General features: G+C 37.7%; 2 protein-coding genes across 2 annotated transcripts in view; both read left to right on the forward strand.

Moving 5' to 3' along the window:
- Nucleotides 1–155: 155 nt before the first annotated feature.
- Nucleotides 156–11,982, forward strand: tmub1 (transmembrane and ubiquitin-like domain containing 1). Its single transcript, XM_055201869.2, has 3 exons — nucleotides 156–314; nucleotides 5,896–6,461; nucleotides 11,070–11,982. Exons 2-3 carry the CDS (start codon nucleotides 5,941–5,943, stop codon nucleotides 11,419–11,421), a joined length of 873 nt encoding a protein of 290 aa, XP_055057844.1. The 5' UTR covers nucleotides 156–314; nucleotides 5,896–5,940; the 3' UTR covers nucleotides 11,422–11,982.
- A 1,492-nt stretch (nucleotides 11,983–13,474) lies between these two features.
- The window catches only part of smarcd3a (SWI/SNF related BAF chromatin remodeling complex subunit D3a), a 69,771-nt gene continuing 68,735 nt past the window's right edge, over nucleotides 13,475–14,510 (forward strand). Inside the window, exon 1 of the mRNA XM_055201867.2 lies at nucleotides 13,475–13,703. Coding sequence (XP_055057842.1) covers nucleotides 13,692–13,703 — 12 coding nt within the window. The 5' untranslated portion in view covers nucleotides 13,475–13,691. The remainder of the gene's footprint in view (nucleotides 13,704–14,510) is intronic.

Genomic DNA, 14,510 nt, shown 5'->3' on the forward strand with positions numbered 1-14,510 from the left:
CAAGATCTCTCTTTTTTTAACAATTATTAAAATGTTATTTTATAACACATCTTTCTTGTTATACCAAGCTATAAAATATTTTATCGGGTAGAAATTGTGAGTGTGGTTCCCTTCAAATATTGTTGTTAACAACGAGGGAAGGCCTTGAAAAACACAAACTGGTTTAGAATTTAAAACCATTGGACTTTTATTTTGACGTCCTGCTTTTAACCGGAAGTAGCCTTTTATGCATCGTTCTGTTCTGTCAGTGATCAGGAAGCGCAGACGTAAAACGGTGCAAATCATGGACCGTCATATGATGTGATATGTCAACGGTAAGTTATTTTGTCGTGTCCTCGGACTGGTTTAACTTTTTATACCACTTACCTCGGGGACGCGTTTAGTTAAGACGCGCGAGCATTAGCAGCTGTCTCGAGCTCGTGTTAGCTGCCTCGAGGCTGTAGCAGAGTGAGCGGTGCGTCTTACAGTCACACACAAATCATCATCATCATTTACAACAAACACCTGATGATCTTCAACACACACATATAACTGTACAAAACTTGTTTAGGTTTTAAAATGGTTGCGTTTAATCGGTTATAACTTTTGTTGTGTACTGTATACGTGGCTGCAGACGTTTGTTTTCGTTTCCTGTTAGTCGTTATATATTGTAACTTACATTGAGTTTAAGGACTTTCACGTGTAGTTTGTCTCTCCGTTTACACCTGTCCGCAGTTAAGAAAGTGTATTTAATTGGGGTGTCGTGTACAAATCTGTTTAACTTTGAATGATATGTCACTATATCAACAGTCGTTGATAAAGTCTGTTTATAGTCCAGAGTAACTTGGGTAAAATGTTAGGGTTAGGGTTATTTTATACTGCATGCATAGCTGTCATCAGTATATATGTGGTATCACTTCACTGTCCCTCTGTGTTCAAAGGTTCGTGCACGTAACAGTTTAAAAGATTACACCATTTTGCTTACACAGTTAATGCGTATTTACATGCCCATTTACTATGGCAGCAAATATTTACATACACATTGCTGGGTGATCATTCATGCATTAAAAACCTTTTATTTAATTTTATTTCTATTTTGCATTGTTGCAGAACAGCTTTACAGAAATTAAAGCAGAAGTAGAGACATTAAAGACAGTGGAGGAACACATTGTAGAAATAGATAGAAAGAAAACAGGAAACCTATAAATTTAATATGAACAATTATGTTATTGACTGTAAAATAATTGTATATAATTGTATAAAGAGTTTACTGGAAAATTATTTTTTTATTATACTTACTCACTCATACAACTCAACCTCAAGGCATGTCGTGTTACAGTCAAAAAATATTTGATTTATTTATTTGTGTTTATGGACACGATTTTTTGCTTTTTTTCGTGGCAGCACGAATGTCTTTTTCATGTCACTCAGCATAGATTTCTATAAATATTTTTATCTGTCTGTGGCACGACTTTTGTGTTATTTTATGTGTTGTTCTCTTTTTTTACCATTGTTGGTTGGGGTTAGAATGACTTTCTGTTACATTTCAGACATCCTAAGTAGAGATAGACTGATAAATCAGTTTTGCACATTAATCGGCACCGATAGTTCCATGATGAATTGGCTATCGTGTATTAATGAAGTAATTAATTTGCTGAATAGATGCTGCATTAGCAGAAAAACAACAGCAGGAACCTAAGTTTGTCACCAAGGCTGACAGGACGCTAATATTAGTAGTACCTCAAAAAGTTACACAAAAATACACACAGATAAATCCAACCCAAATGTTTAATGTCATGATTATTACCATCGATTTGCATTAGTTTATATGCAGCTGGTTACTTTTAGCCATGATTTATCCATTCTTTAAGTTGTATTTAATAAATTTATTTCATTAAAGGCAGGGTAGGCAGGAATTATCTAAAAAACTTTTTTACAAGTTTGTCTAAACTGTCTTTATATACAAATGCATAATTAAAATGTAAGTACTCTGAAAAAGAGAGTATAAAACTCGAGTGTCTAGACCTCTCACGACTGTGTTAAACACACTTAATTATTTCCATCCGGGACGAAACATATCGTCGCTGCCCGATGAAACTCACGTATGTCCAAAACGGTTACTTTTCAGGAAGTGAAAAAAACACTGTATATCAAAAGCAGTTGAATGTAGCGTTGTCATACTTGGTACGGCATATTTACATGTAACCATATTCTTGCCAGTGTAATGATATTATCCACATTTGACCAAAATTGAGTTTAAATGGACATGCGTGCATATTTTACGGTAACTGTGATCGATACGCGTTCTTCCGATCATTAATTAGAATGCCCAAGTTGCGTTTCGTATTGACAGATGAATACGCTCAGTTTATTAAATAGCCTACGTCTTGGTTAAATACGCTTACTTTATTTAATATTAATTATAAGTGTATTAAATGTCTCTTGCAAGCTATGAAGGGACAATGAATCAATACACTGACAAAGTCCCTGCAACACCAGCTCAACCGAATATGCCAAAGCACCACAACGTAGAAAACAGCAGCGCGTTTAATAAATGATTACAATGAATTTCATTACATATGTACAAGAAAACACACCATCAGCATACAACGCAACATATGTGACCCTGGACCACAAAACCAGTCTTAAGCATCGCTTGATTTTTCAAAACATTTTAACCAAACGCCTTCAAAAAGCGGTGGGATGTCCCCAGCGTAAATAATAACACCAATGCTAGACAGATACTTTGTTTGCACAGTCCTACCGTAATTTAGTCACTCCTAGACGTACGTCTGGCATCAGGGGGAACGTTTACCTCGATGAAGGAAAGATATTGTCTCACATTCGTCTGTTTATTCGGCTATATCCAGTGCTGCGCTTCAATGAAACTTTACGAGGCCGGCGAGACGCTTCACAGGCGGAAGATACGCGGCGTGATTGACAGCTTTGACACCAAATGGATATACGTTAAAATCAGATGACATGATTTCACAACTTTTCATTGGCCATTTAGGTATGTGACGCATACTGTATATGGAAATGAACCTGGACATTCAATCTGTCGAAAAATCTCAAAATCGGCAAAATGAACATACGTGAGTTTCATCGGACAGCGACGATATGATTAGCTTGCTCAAATATCACTCTCTCTCGCGACCATGGCTCCACCCGTTGCTATGGGATCTGCCCAGACATGCGCACACCCGATTGATTTGAACGTGCACAAGGCAATAGGAAGAGCAAAAGTACAGCAGAGAAATAGCATTCACAACTCACAGAAACTGCATTCACATCTTACATGACCTGTATATCCAGTCAGCGAAGGCAAAAAAGGAATAAACGAAGCAATCAAACGAGAGTAAATATAACGTGGCTTTTCCTCGAGTCGATGATGCGGTAGCGGTATTGTCTGCGGAGTGTAGTCCTCGTCAGAGTCAACAATGCTTTCATCACAGAAACTCTTCCATGCAAAACACTGGCTGAGTGAGTACTAAAAGCCATCCGTTTATAAAAGCCATCTGTTTATATTCCTAGTGATAAAGTTAGGTGTATTATTACATGTGATTGTGACTTGATGTTATTACAAGCACAGCGCTCCTTCCTCTCCGCTTGTCTGAGGTAATTCCCGCGTTCATGTGTTTTGGGGGCGTGGCTTAAGAAGAAACCCAGAAGGGAGGGGGTGGAGTGAATGGAAAAATTAGCTGTGTTTAAAACAGTGCTGAGGGGTCTACAGACACTCGATTTTTATACTCTCTTTTTCAGAGTACTTACATTTTACTTATGTATTGATATATAAAGACAGTTTAAACAAATTTGTAAAAAAGTTTTTTTAGATAATTCCTGCCTATCCTGCCTTTAATAATTTCCATTCGGGACGAAACAAATGATTAGCTTGCGCGAATATCACTCTCTCGCACGACCATGTCACCACCCGTTGCTGTGGGATCTTCCCAGACATGCGCACACCCGATTGATTTGAACGTGCACAAGGCACTCTAGGAAGAGCAAAATGGCAGAGAAAGTGCTTTCAGAACTCACAGAAAGTGCATATCCAGTCAGCGAAGGCAAAACGCAAACGAGAGTAAATATCACGTGGCTTTTCCTCGGTATTGTCTGCAGAGTGTAGTCCTCATCAGAGTCAACAATGCTTTCATCACGGAAACTCTTCCATGCAAAACACGGGCTTAATAGTGAGTACTAGAAGGCATCCTATCTGTTTATATTCATAGTGATAAAGTTATGTGTATTATTACATGTGATTGTGACATGATGTTATTACATGCACCGCGCTCCTTCCTCTCCGCTTGTCTGAGGTAAATCCTTCTCCTAGCAAAGCTGTCGGTGTCGCGCGTTCATGTGTTTAGGGGGCGTGGCTTTAGAAGAAACCCAGAAGGGAGGAGGTGGAAGGAATGGAAAAATTGGCTGTGTTTGGGGCAGTGGTGAGAGGTCTACGGACACTCGATTTTTGTACTCTCTTTTTCAGAGTGCTTACATTTTACTTGTGTATTGATATATAAAGACAGTTTAAACAAATTTGTAGAGTTTTTTTGGATAATTCCTGCCTATCCTGCCTTTAAGCACATTTTCATGGTTCAGTACTGTTGTTTTATTACTTTAGTAATACATTTCACATTTTCACTTTTAGTGTTTTTGTTTTTTTAAATCCACTATCCATTTAAAAAACTATCAGTCGATTAATTCAATTGGTTATCGGCAAGCAGGGACCAACTTAGTTATCGGTATCTGTAAAATCTACTATCGGTCAACCACTAATCCTAACCCAAACCCCACTAACCCCAAGCTAAACTACTTAAAATATCAGAATAAACAACTAGTAGAAACCAATACATAAAATGACAGCCTAAATCTTACCCCAATCCCAGGCAACAATGATTAAAAAAAAAAAAACTGAAAAAAAATACATAAAATGACAAGAAAAAGAAAGTCTGCTAGAGACATATAGAAATTCATGCTCAATGACACGAAAAAAAACCACAACTTCATAAACACGACAAATTCAATCAAATATAGTGACTACAATACGAAATGCCTCAAGGTAGGGTTGCATACTCATGCTCATGCCATCCTAAATATATGCCTATTTTACGCTTATTTTCATACAGTTAGAGTTATATTTAGTAATATTTTTTGCTTTTCACGACTTTCTAATATTTTGAATGTATTAATGCTACAAAAGCATATACATTCATCATTAAAGTAATCCGAATGACTCCAGTGTGTCAATATATCTATCAAAAATTATATCATCTGAACTCTCTCGGCATATATTCATCTTATTGGCTTTAAATCTGCTTTATCTCTCCCTGTGTTAGTGTGGGTTTACTCCAGGTACTCCGGTTTCCTCCCACAGGCCAAATACATGCAAATTAGTTGAATTGGAGATACCAAATATCTAGTGCTGCCTCACGATTAGTCGCGACTAATCATTTGCAGAATAAAAGTTTTTATTTGCATAATATATGTGGGTGTGTGTATCACACACACGCGTGCATGTATGTAATTATGAAACATTTGCAGGTGTATATACATGTTTATATTTAGATATAATTTATATATTTTATATATACATTTTTATATATAAATATATATTAAAATATTTTTTTCCTAAAATTATATATTTTTGTGTGTGTATTTATATAGACATAAGTACTATACACAGTACACACTTATATATTACATATATTACTGTACTGACAAAAAATACTCGTTAACTGTACAAGAAAACATGTCATATGCAGTAAAAGGTCACATAGTGAATGCTAAAATGAGCATATCCATACATACAAGTGTCAAAAAAATTATTCACGAGTTATCTTCTCTGCAATATATTCATTAATAACATTATATTCGATAATCACCCTTATCAAAACCAATAATTGTTAACATGTGCTATAGGTGCCAAGTTTGAAGTTGCCTTAGTCCAGGACACAGTGGACCAGGATGGCTCTAATAGAGGGGGTGGGTGATGAGGTCACCCTGCTCTTTGGAGTGGTGTTCCTGGTGCTCGTCCTGGTTCTGGCCTGGGCCTCCACTCACACTGTTGAACCCCCCGAACACCTGCTCTCACCTAGCCCAGGTACCGCCCCCTCCACAGAGACTGACAGCCAAGAGCCACTCCCCCCAGGTAACACGGACTCGTCGCCCGGCGATGTCAGGGAAACTAATAAGAGTGAGCCTGGAACTGTAGCGGGAGCGGAGGGGCAGGCCCTGGATGGCATTACGGCTGGTGGAGGTGAGGGAGGGCTCTTGGAGGAAGAAGAGATTGGGAGGGATGGGTTGAGACATCGAGGGGCAGCCGGTCCCTCATCTACTACAGCCAGCGACCCAAGTGCCACACAGCCTTCGGCCGAAGAGGCACTGAACGACACTGAAAGAAACATGGTGCTCAGGCTGAAGTTCTTGAATGATACGGAAAGGACAGCGCAAGTGAATCCTCAAGACACGATTGGATATATTAAAAGGTAAGCAAACAGAAACTAAATGTTTCTATTATTTGAACATATATGTGAGCATATATAGCCCTTATGTTCTATTTGGGAGAATCAATGTTTGATTTTTTTTATCGTTAATTTCACATTAATTTAAATCTTTTATATGACCTTACTCAGTCAGCATTAAATATATCAAGGTTATATTTTCACTGAATATTCTTTACATTATGTAGGATTATTTTATGTCTGGTTACGTATTTTAAATCTTTTTTATTGGTTTTGAGTTAAGATTTGTTGCATCCTCCTCCGTTTCATACTGAATTATTTGTCTCTAGGCAACATACACATTTTTGTCAATCAGTAAGAAAGCTTTTCCAAGAAATGTTCTGCCCACATACTGTTGCCAGCCAGAGACCTTATGCTCTTACATCAGTTCTTTCTTTTCAATGTCTAGCTCTATGAATTCAATCAGAACAGTGAAATGAAATGCAAGAATGCTCAGAAGTAACAACTTTTGATGATGACAACAACATCTATGAACTATTTAATCCACTGGTTGGGTTAATTGTGATGGCTTCTTGCAGTTCATCAGAAAGCAATTTACATTAACACGCTTGTGGTAACAGAGAGACACAATGTAACACGAGACATATTATGTACATGTATCCCTGGATTAGACATAGGCTGGTTTCTAGGTATAAGGTTTTGAAGAGTCAAAGTTTTCAAACCACTAAAATATTCTGTGTTTGAGTTGTGTTTACGCAATAGGCATGGGCTGGTATAAGATTCTGGCGGTATGATAACCTTTAGCAAAAAAAATTACGGTGTCGCGGTATTGCCATTGCAACACTAATGTGTTATTTACAAATGCCAGGTAAAAATAAAAACTTTAAATATGCTTTTAAAAAATATATCATATTTTTGTAATGTATGTTAAAGGGATAGTTCACCCAAAAATGAAAATTCTGTTATCTTTTACTCATTCTCATGTTGTTACGAACCTGTATAAATTTCTTAGCTCAGATGAACACAAAGGAAGATATTTTGAGAAATGTTTGTAACCAAACCGTTTGTGGACCACATTCACTTCCATAGTATTATTTTTTCCTACTATAGAAGTAAATGGGGTCCACATATGGTTTGGTTACAAACATTTCTTAAAATATCTTCCTTCGTGTTCATCTTAACAAAGAAATGTATACATGTTTGTAACCACATGAGATTAAAGCTCACGTAACACACGCTGTTTCTGCATTTCTGATGTTAATCTAGAGTACATATAGAGTAGTATGACATCCATTACATCTCCGAAGAGTCTTTAGTTTAATTAGATTTATAAATTTAGATTAGCTTTACCAAATCTTTCCGATAACGTATGAAAAAAGGAAGATGGAGGAGTTATACCGCAGGAGGAGCAAGAACGAGTCATGCAACACTATACAACACTGTTTTAACTTATGATTCACTACATGTTCGTGTCATTTATATAATATGCACGCGACTATTTCCAACATAAGACAGAAGTCTTACCGCGTGCAACTCGTCATGACCCGGTTGGGAAAATCCACCGCATCAAACACACACCCAAAACTCTGCTGCTACCCCGGATAATAAACTATATCCATCGTTTTCATAAGGCTGGATGTCTTCTCCTTACATCCAAAAACACACTTCATCTTTCGTGCCATTGTTGACTTTTGAAATTAAACAAAGCTGAGTGGCGTGATAAGCTGTTTGCAAGCTCTAGCGTCTCCTGCTGATTGACGGGTGGGCGGGGAAAAAAACTTTCCGAAACTTATAGGAACCCTGGCGTAGTGGATTCGGCACATAAATACTCTGTAACATGTCCAACTGCTTTTTTGACACTTTGCCTACGTTTAGCATGAGGAAGCAACTCTATAACTGTGTTAATAAGTCAGAATGCTTGAAATACCATTGAACCCCCCCTTTAAGTAAATGATGACAGTACTTTCATTTTTGTGTTAACTATCTATTTAAATGTAAACATTAAATCAATCACATGACTTAAAGGTATAGCGGAAGATTTTCCCGAATTATTTAAAAGAACCGACCCTCCGTATTTTTTTAAAAATGCACACGCAACACTCTCCCTCCTCCCGAGAGGGAACGCCTGTTAAATGCGTGCACGAGACAGAGAGAGAGCATGCAGGAGCTCAATTCTTCTCTTCGCTTTGTTTACAAGTTGCTGTCGGCATGTTTACCGTGTCTGTGCGGTTCGTGACTTGGCCAGGGCTAGCATCGCTAATCATAGCTTACATCAACTTTTACTAGCAGTGATTTTAAATGGATTTCTCCAAATGGCATGACAAAATGTACCTTTCGCGTGGGAAGCCCAACCTGTCCTTTTAGCTCACACCAGCGGCCATCGTGTGAAATAAACTCCCGTAAACACTCTGGTCTTGTTTCTTTCTTTATAGTCCTTTCTCTTCTTGTCATACAATTCGTAGACACTTTTTCTCTTGCAACCCTCAGACATTTTGAAAAAAAAAACACAGCGAGAACTCGACCATCAATGAATGGTTGAAACCGTAGCACAACACACATACACGTGAAAGTGCACATGTGCAGAAAGCGAACCTAGAGGCGAGCACGTACGATGGTTATACGTCAACATATAATCAGAATGATTGACATCTGTGATGACCAATAAAAGAGGTGATCCACCCGGAAAACGAAAATCTTCCGCTATACCTTTAATGATTTAATGAATTTTGTATAAACACAGCTCATACCTTGGAGACGGTATCACAGAACATTTTAGTGGTTTTGAAACCTTGACTGTTTAAAACCTCGGTATACCTTGAAACCGGTAACTGGCCCATGCCTATTACGCAAAATTAATAAAATCATTAAGTCATGTAATTGTTTTTATGTTTAGATTTAATATATATATATATATATATATAATGTATATATATAATGTATATATATATATATATATATATATATATATATATATATATATATATATATATATATATATATATATATATATATATTAGGGATGTAACGATTCAACCGTGTGTCCCATTAAAAATGCCTGTCTGAAATCGATTCTGAATCGCAAGGCTGCGATTCTTTGTTTCATGCACAGCTTGTGCGTGTACTACGGCATTTGGTCAGTAGGAAGTCCTTATCAATCTAAATCATAACGAGTCGGAGTCGTTTATAACGTTCATTTAAAAAAGCAACACTCGTTAAACCAAATCATTTAAAATATTCAATATTATCATGAAAATACCTGAAACAATTTGAAGAACAGTGATATAAATATTCTTGTAGACATTTCCTGGAATAGCATTCGTAATACTACTTCTTCTGTGGCACAAAGGGAGTTTCTGCACGGGAGCGCCCCCTGGCGTTCGGATGTGCCTGGATTTCACCGTAATTCATTCAAATTCATATATATATATATTGAAAGAATATTATAATTTAAAGGCTTTATTTTTATCTGGCAAGGCCCTGGGAAGTTTAAAAAAAAATACATGCATAGATACAGGTCATTGAAAGTGCTTGAATCTATTTTATGCAAGAAGTTTTCTGGAAAAAAATCCATATTATTCCCTGTGTAGTGTAGGATAATTTCATAAAAAATCTAGCCTTTTTAAGCACACGTGTTCGCTTTAAATTCTTATATCTTTTGTATGTTCATACCAAAATGCTTTTTGCATAGTTGTGTTTGACACACAAAAATGTCTCGGGTTACGTATGTAACTGTTGTTCCCTGAGAAGGGAACGAGACGCTGCGTCTCCCTTGCCATACTTCCTGCGTCCCTGTAATATTTCAGATAGCGATATACTCCCTGGCTCCCGCGTCACCCTGTCTTTGTGGTTAAGCCTCACCATTGGTTGAATTTGATTTACACATTCAGACGCACTGGAGGCGTCCCCAAAGTGTCACAGTGCGAGTTCCCTCGAAAGGGAACTGTAACAATGTATCTTAAAACACGATGTAACCTTGCGCTCACTTAAAATGTGTCCCCACATTTAGTCCTTGAATTTGAGAATATTGGACCTGGAAAGTCCTTGAAAGGTCCTTTAATTTGAAGTTAACTAAGGTGTGGGAACCCTGTACTTTAGGAATTACCAGAATTTCCATGCCATGAAACCTCTAGCAGAAACTGAAAAAATTATAGGAGAGGTATTTAACATCTGCTGGAAATAGAATGCATTTGCCATTTGAGTGGGTGTCAACGTGCTTTCAGTAGCTTTGTGTTAAGCAAAATGTCATATTAGAAAGTCTAAATCATGGAAAGGAATTTATAGGGAATATTTTGTTTTGTTTGATTGCGGAAAAACATTGCGCACATTTTTCACCGATTCATCATTGGCTTCATTTTAGGAGTAAACATATTTGAGATTCTTCTGAGGCTTTTCAGATGGCTTGTATTTTGAAGGACAATTTGCTAGTTTGTTGCTTTAGTCAAGGAAAGTGTTTCCAGAATGTACCCAAGTTGAAATGTCATTTTAATTTGAAAAATAGATACATCTAAAGAAATGTTTTGTGTATATTATTGAATGACAACCATGAGATGGTTTGTTGTGGTTGTATTGCACATGCAGGTAAATCAGTCAATTTATGTGTATACATAAACATGTGTTTGATTGCATTTTCAGGACTTACTTTGCTGGACAGGAACACCAGGTTCGTCTGATTTACCAGGGCCAGCTTCTTCAGGACGATGGGCAGACGCTGTCGTCTCTCAACCTGGCCGACAACAGCGTTCTTCATTGCCACATCTCTCAGCATGCTACCCGAGCGATGCCTGCGGGTGCTCGTGCTGCTGATCAGGTGCATGTGGCGCTCAACATTGGCAGCCTCATGGTTCCTCTGTTTGTTCTTATGCTTTCTGTGCTCTGGTATTTCCAAATCCAGTACAGGCAGTTCTTCACAGCACCTGCCACAGCCTTACTTGTGGGCTTCACCATTTTCTTCAGTTTTGTCGCGTTTGGGGTATATCGCCGTTGATGGCCGTTTTTGTCCAATCACGTTCAGCATATACAAGTTTGCACACATACAGAAGATAAATATTCTTTGCACTTGTTCACTTACCAGTGCCAGTGGCAAAATCGTCTGGGATTTCTGAACTCTGCAGGTTTGCTGAAGACTGTGATTTCAGAGGTACATCTCTGAGGTATTTGTTTGATTAAAGTTTTTGTCTAATTTTTTGTTCACCGTTTTTGCCATTTTCATCTGCACCAAGTTTACGCTTGTCACAGATATGCTATATGTTTGATTTTGATTTTAAAATAGATATGCTATTATTGTGCCTGTCATCTTTCACTTATTTTTCATGTGCATGCTGCCAGTGAAAAACTGGGGCTTGCTGATAAGAGGGGTATATGAAATGGTGTTTTGGCTGTCCAAGTTTCAAGCAGGGGCTCACCTGGCTGTCTGTCAGGCTCAAACTGTACTGTAGTAAAGCAAGGCGGGCAGAACTGCTCTAATATCTTGGGATATTTAAAATAAATTGTGTACAATATGGCTTTTGAAACAGAGAAATAATCTATTAAATCATTCTTTTATTTACTGATGACTGGTGTTATTTTTAAAATGCTTGACGGCTTATGCATGTTTTAAATGGGACATCATATGAGACTTATTTAAGCTGTAAAATAAGTCTTCAGTGTCCCCATAGTGCGTTTTTTGAGTTTTTTCGCTCAAAATACCCCTTAGATAATTTATTATATGTGCCATTTTAGGGTTTGTCCTTTTAAATCCAAATGAGCTGATTAAATGCAAACACTGATCACCATAATGGTGGTTTGTTAAAAATTAAAACTCATTTGTGCTGTCAATTATTTTTTCTCTGCACTTAATAGCAGTGCCGTGGTTGGATAGTGCAGATCGGGGTGGTTATTATTATAATAATAAGATCCCCTTTTGACATCACAAGGGGAGCTAAATTTCAATAACTTATTTTTTACATGCTTGCAGAGAATGGTTTACCAAAACAAAGTTACAGGGTTGTCCTTTTTCACATGTTTAAGGTTGATATACCCACTGGGGAACATGGAAAAAGTCAAATTTTTGATACCTGTATGTCCCCTTTAAAGGCCGATTTAACCTGCGAGTCTTTGTCATAAATGGCACAGAAATTACACAGAAGTTAATGTATGAACATGTACAGCGGGGGAAATAAGTATTTGACACATCAGCATTTTTATCAGTAAGTGGATTTCTAAGTGGGCTATTGACACAGTTTTCACCAGATGAAGCCATCAAGCCAAATATTGAAATAAATCATAGAAACAAATCAGAACATTTAAGTATACAAGTTGAGTCATAATAAATACAGTGAAATGACACGGGAAATAAGTATTGAACACATGAAGAGAACAAAGTGCAAAATGGCACAGAAAGCCAGGAGATCGCCTGAAATCTGTCAGTATTGAGAGAGAAACCCTGCCCCCTATCAGTACTATTTGATATCAGCTGCTTTAGTCCTAATTGATGGCCTATAAAGGCTTCTCATTACCCAGGAGGCACACAGGAAAGACTTCATAATGGGTAAAAGCAAAGAACTCTCTCAAGATCTTCGTAATCTCTTTATTATGCTTATTATGGCTACTTACCACACGGGTCAACATTTGGACACAACATTTTATTAGCTTCAAATCTGTAAGAAAGGTGGGGTGATTCACTAAAATTCCTGTGAACAGGAAGTTGAAATCGACTTTACTTCCGTATTGGGACTTATTTCCGAGTGTAACGGAAACCAAACAAGTAAAATGTGTTTTTTAATGAACACAGCAATATTCCATTTAAAAAACAAATCGTCTGTTTTGATTTCATGGGGACTTTAAACATAATAGCGGTCAAATGGTGGATGCCACTTTGTCTCAGTATGCATTTTTATTACTGTAATTTGATTAAATGGTACTTGGAACAATTGTAAACTACGCTTGTAGCTTTGTTTCAAAAAGAAGTTATTAAAGAAATGTACAGATTTCCTCCAGTCAAGGGTTTACTGTAGTTTGACGACGTTCCCTCAACTCATCGTTGAATCCCTGCGCCTGCGCGCCTCCGTCTGCCGCACTCACCGCAGCTCGAGCCTGACTGAAATCACAGACAGGGGCCTTCCTCTCCAGCATCCCTCCATCCAGCTCTCATTCCCGGGGGAGGGGGGAGTAGCCGACAATCCGTCTGCAACAACGAAGTAGTTGCCGGATATTCAGCGCGTGTATTTCACTGTTTTTACCTCATCAACTGAACTGTGAGCAGCAAAATTACAAGCGATGGAAAGAAAGGTAGGAGCGCAACGTCTGCGTCGCATCGCGTAGCGTCATTAACCGCTTCCTACCTCTTTAAAGCAAATGGGTTTAAAATAATTTTAAAGGGGTTTTAAAATTACTGGTGTTATACTGGAAACAGTCATGTCACAAATGATCTATTTAAAGATTAATGTGCCATCTCTTGCATTGGTACTGATACTACAAACAATCCTGCACTTGCATGACACCTGTCAAATTAAACTGTCCTCTTTTTCTAACTTCTAAATTATAAATAAGGAATTTATATCTGTTGAATTTATTGATAATCAATAAGCGTACACAAAGGAATACCATGCGTCACGATTAAGGATACAAACAGAAACCGTGTGTAACAAAACTTGTTTGATAATGCTGTTCTTGTAACTTTATGAGTGAGTCCGCGTGCAACATGTCGGACTTATCCGTTAAACCTCATTGTTTAACACAACACCTGTTCTTCTTTGTGTCTGTGGTACAGAAGTAATACTGAAGTTTGAATTTTCAATGGAGACGGCCTATGTAGCCTACAGAAGCGCGCTTTTCTTGTAAATATGTGCATGTCTTTACATCCGTGGGCAGGATTTTCACCTGCAGCTGCTGTGTAGAAACCATGGTGTACATCAGCATTTACGTCTTTGAATTGACTGGATTATTTCAATGTGCATTTCACATATAATCTCGGGGGATGTGTGGTGAATTCCCATACATAGACCTAACATTATTTAAAAAATTACTTCAGCATTTTGCGTTCGTTGGAAGCTAAATTGTCGTCTTTGAAGCGCTACGAAATCTCTCTCTCTCTCT

This window comes from Misgurnus anguillicaudatus, chromosome 2, assembly GCF_027580225.2.
Source record: "Misgurnus anguillicaudatus chromosome 2, ASM2758022v2, whole genome shotgun sequence".
In the NCBI taxonomy this organism is placed as follows: domain Eukaryota; kingdom Metazoa; phylum Chordata; class Actinopteri; order Cypriniformes; family Cobitidae; genus Misgurnus; species Misgurnus anguillicaudatus.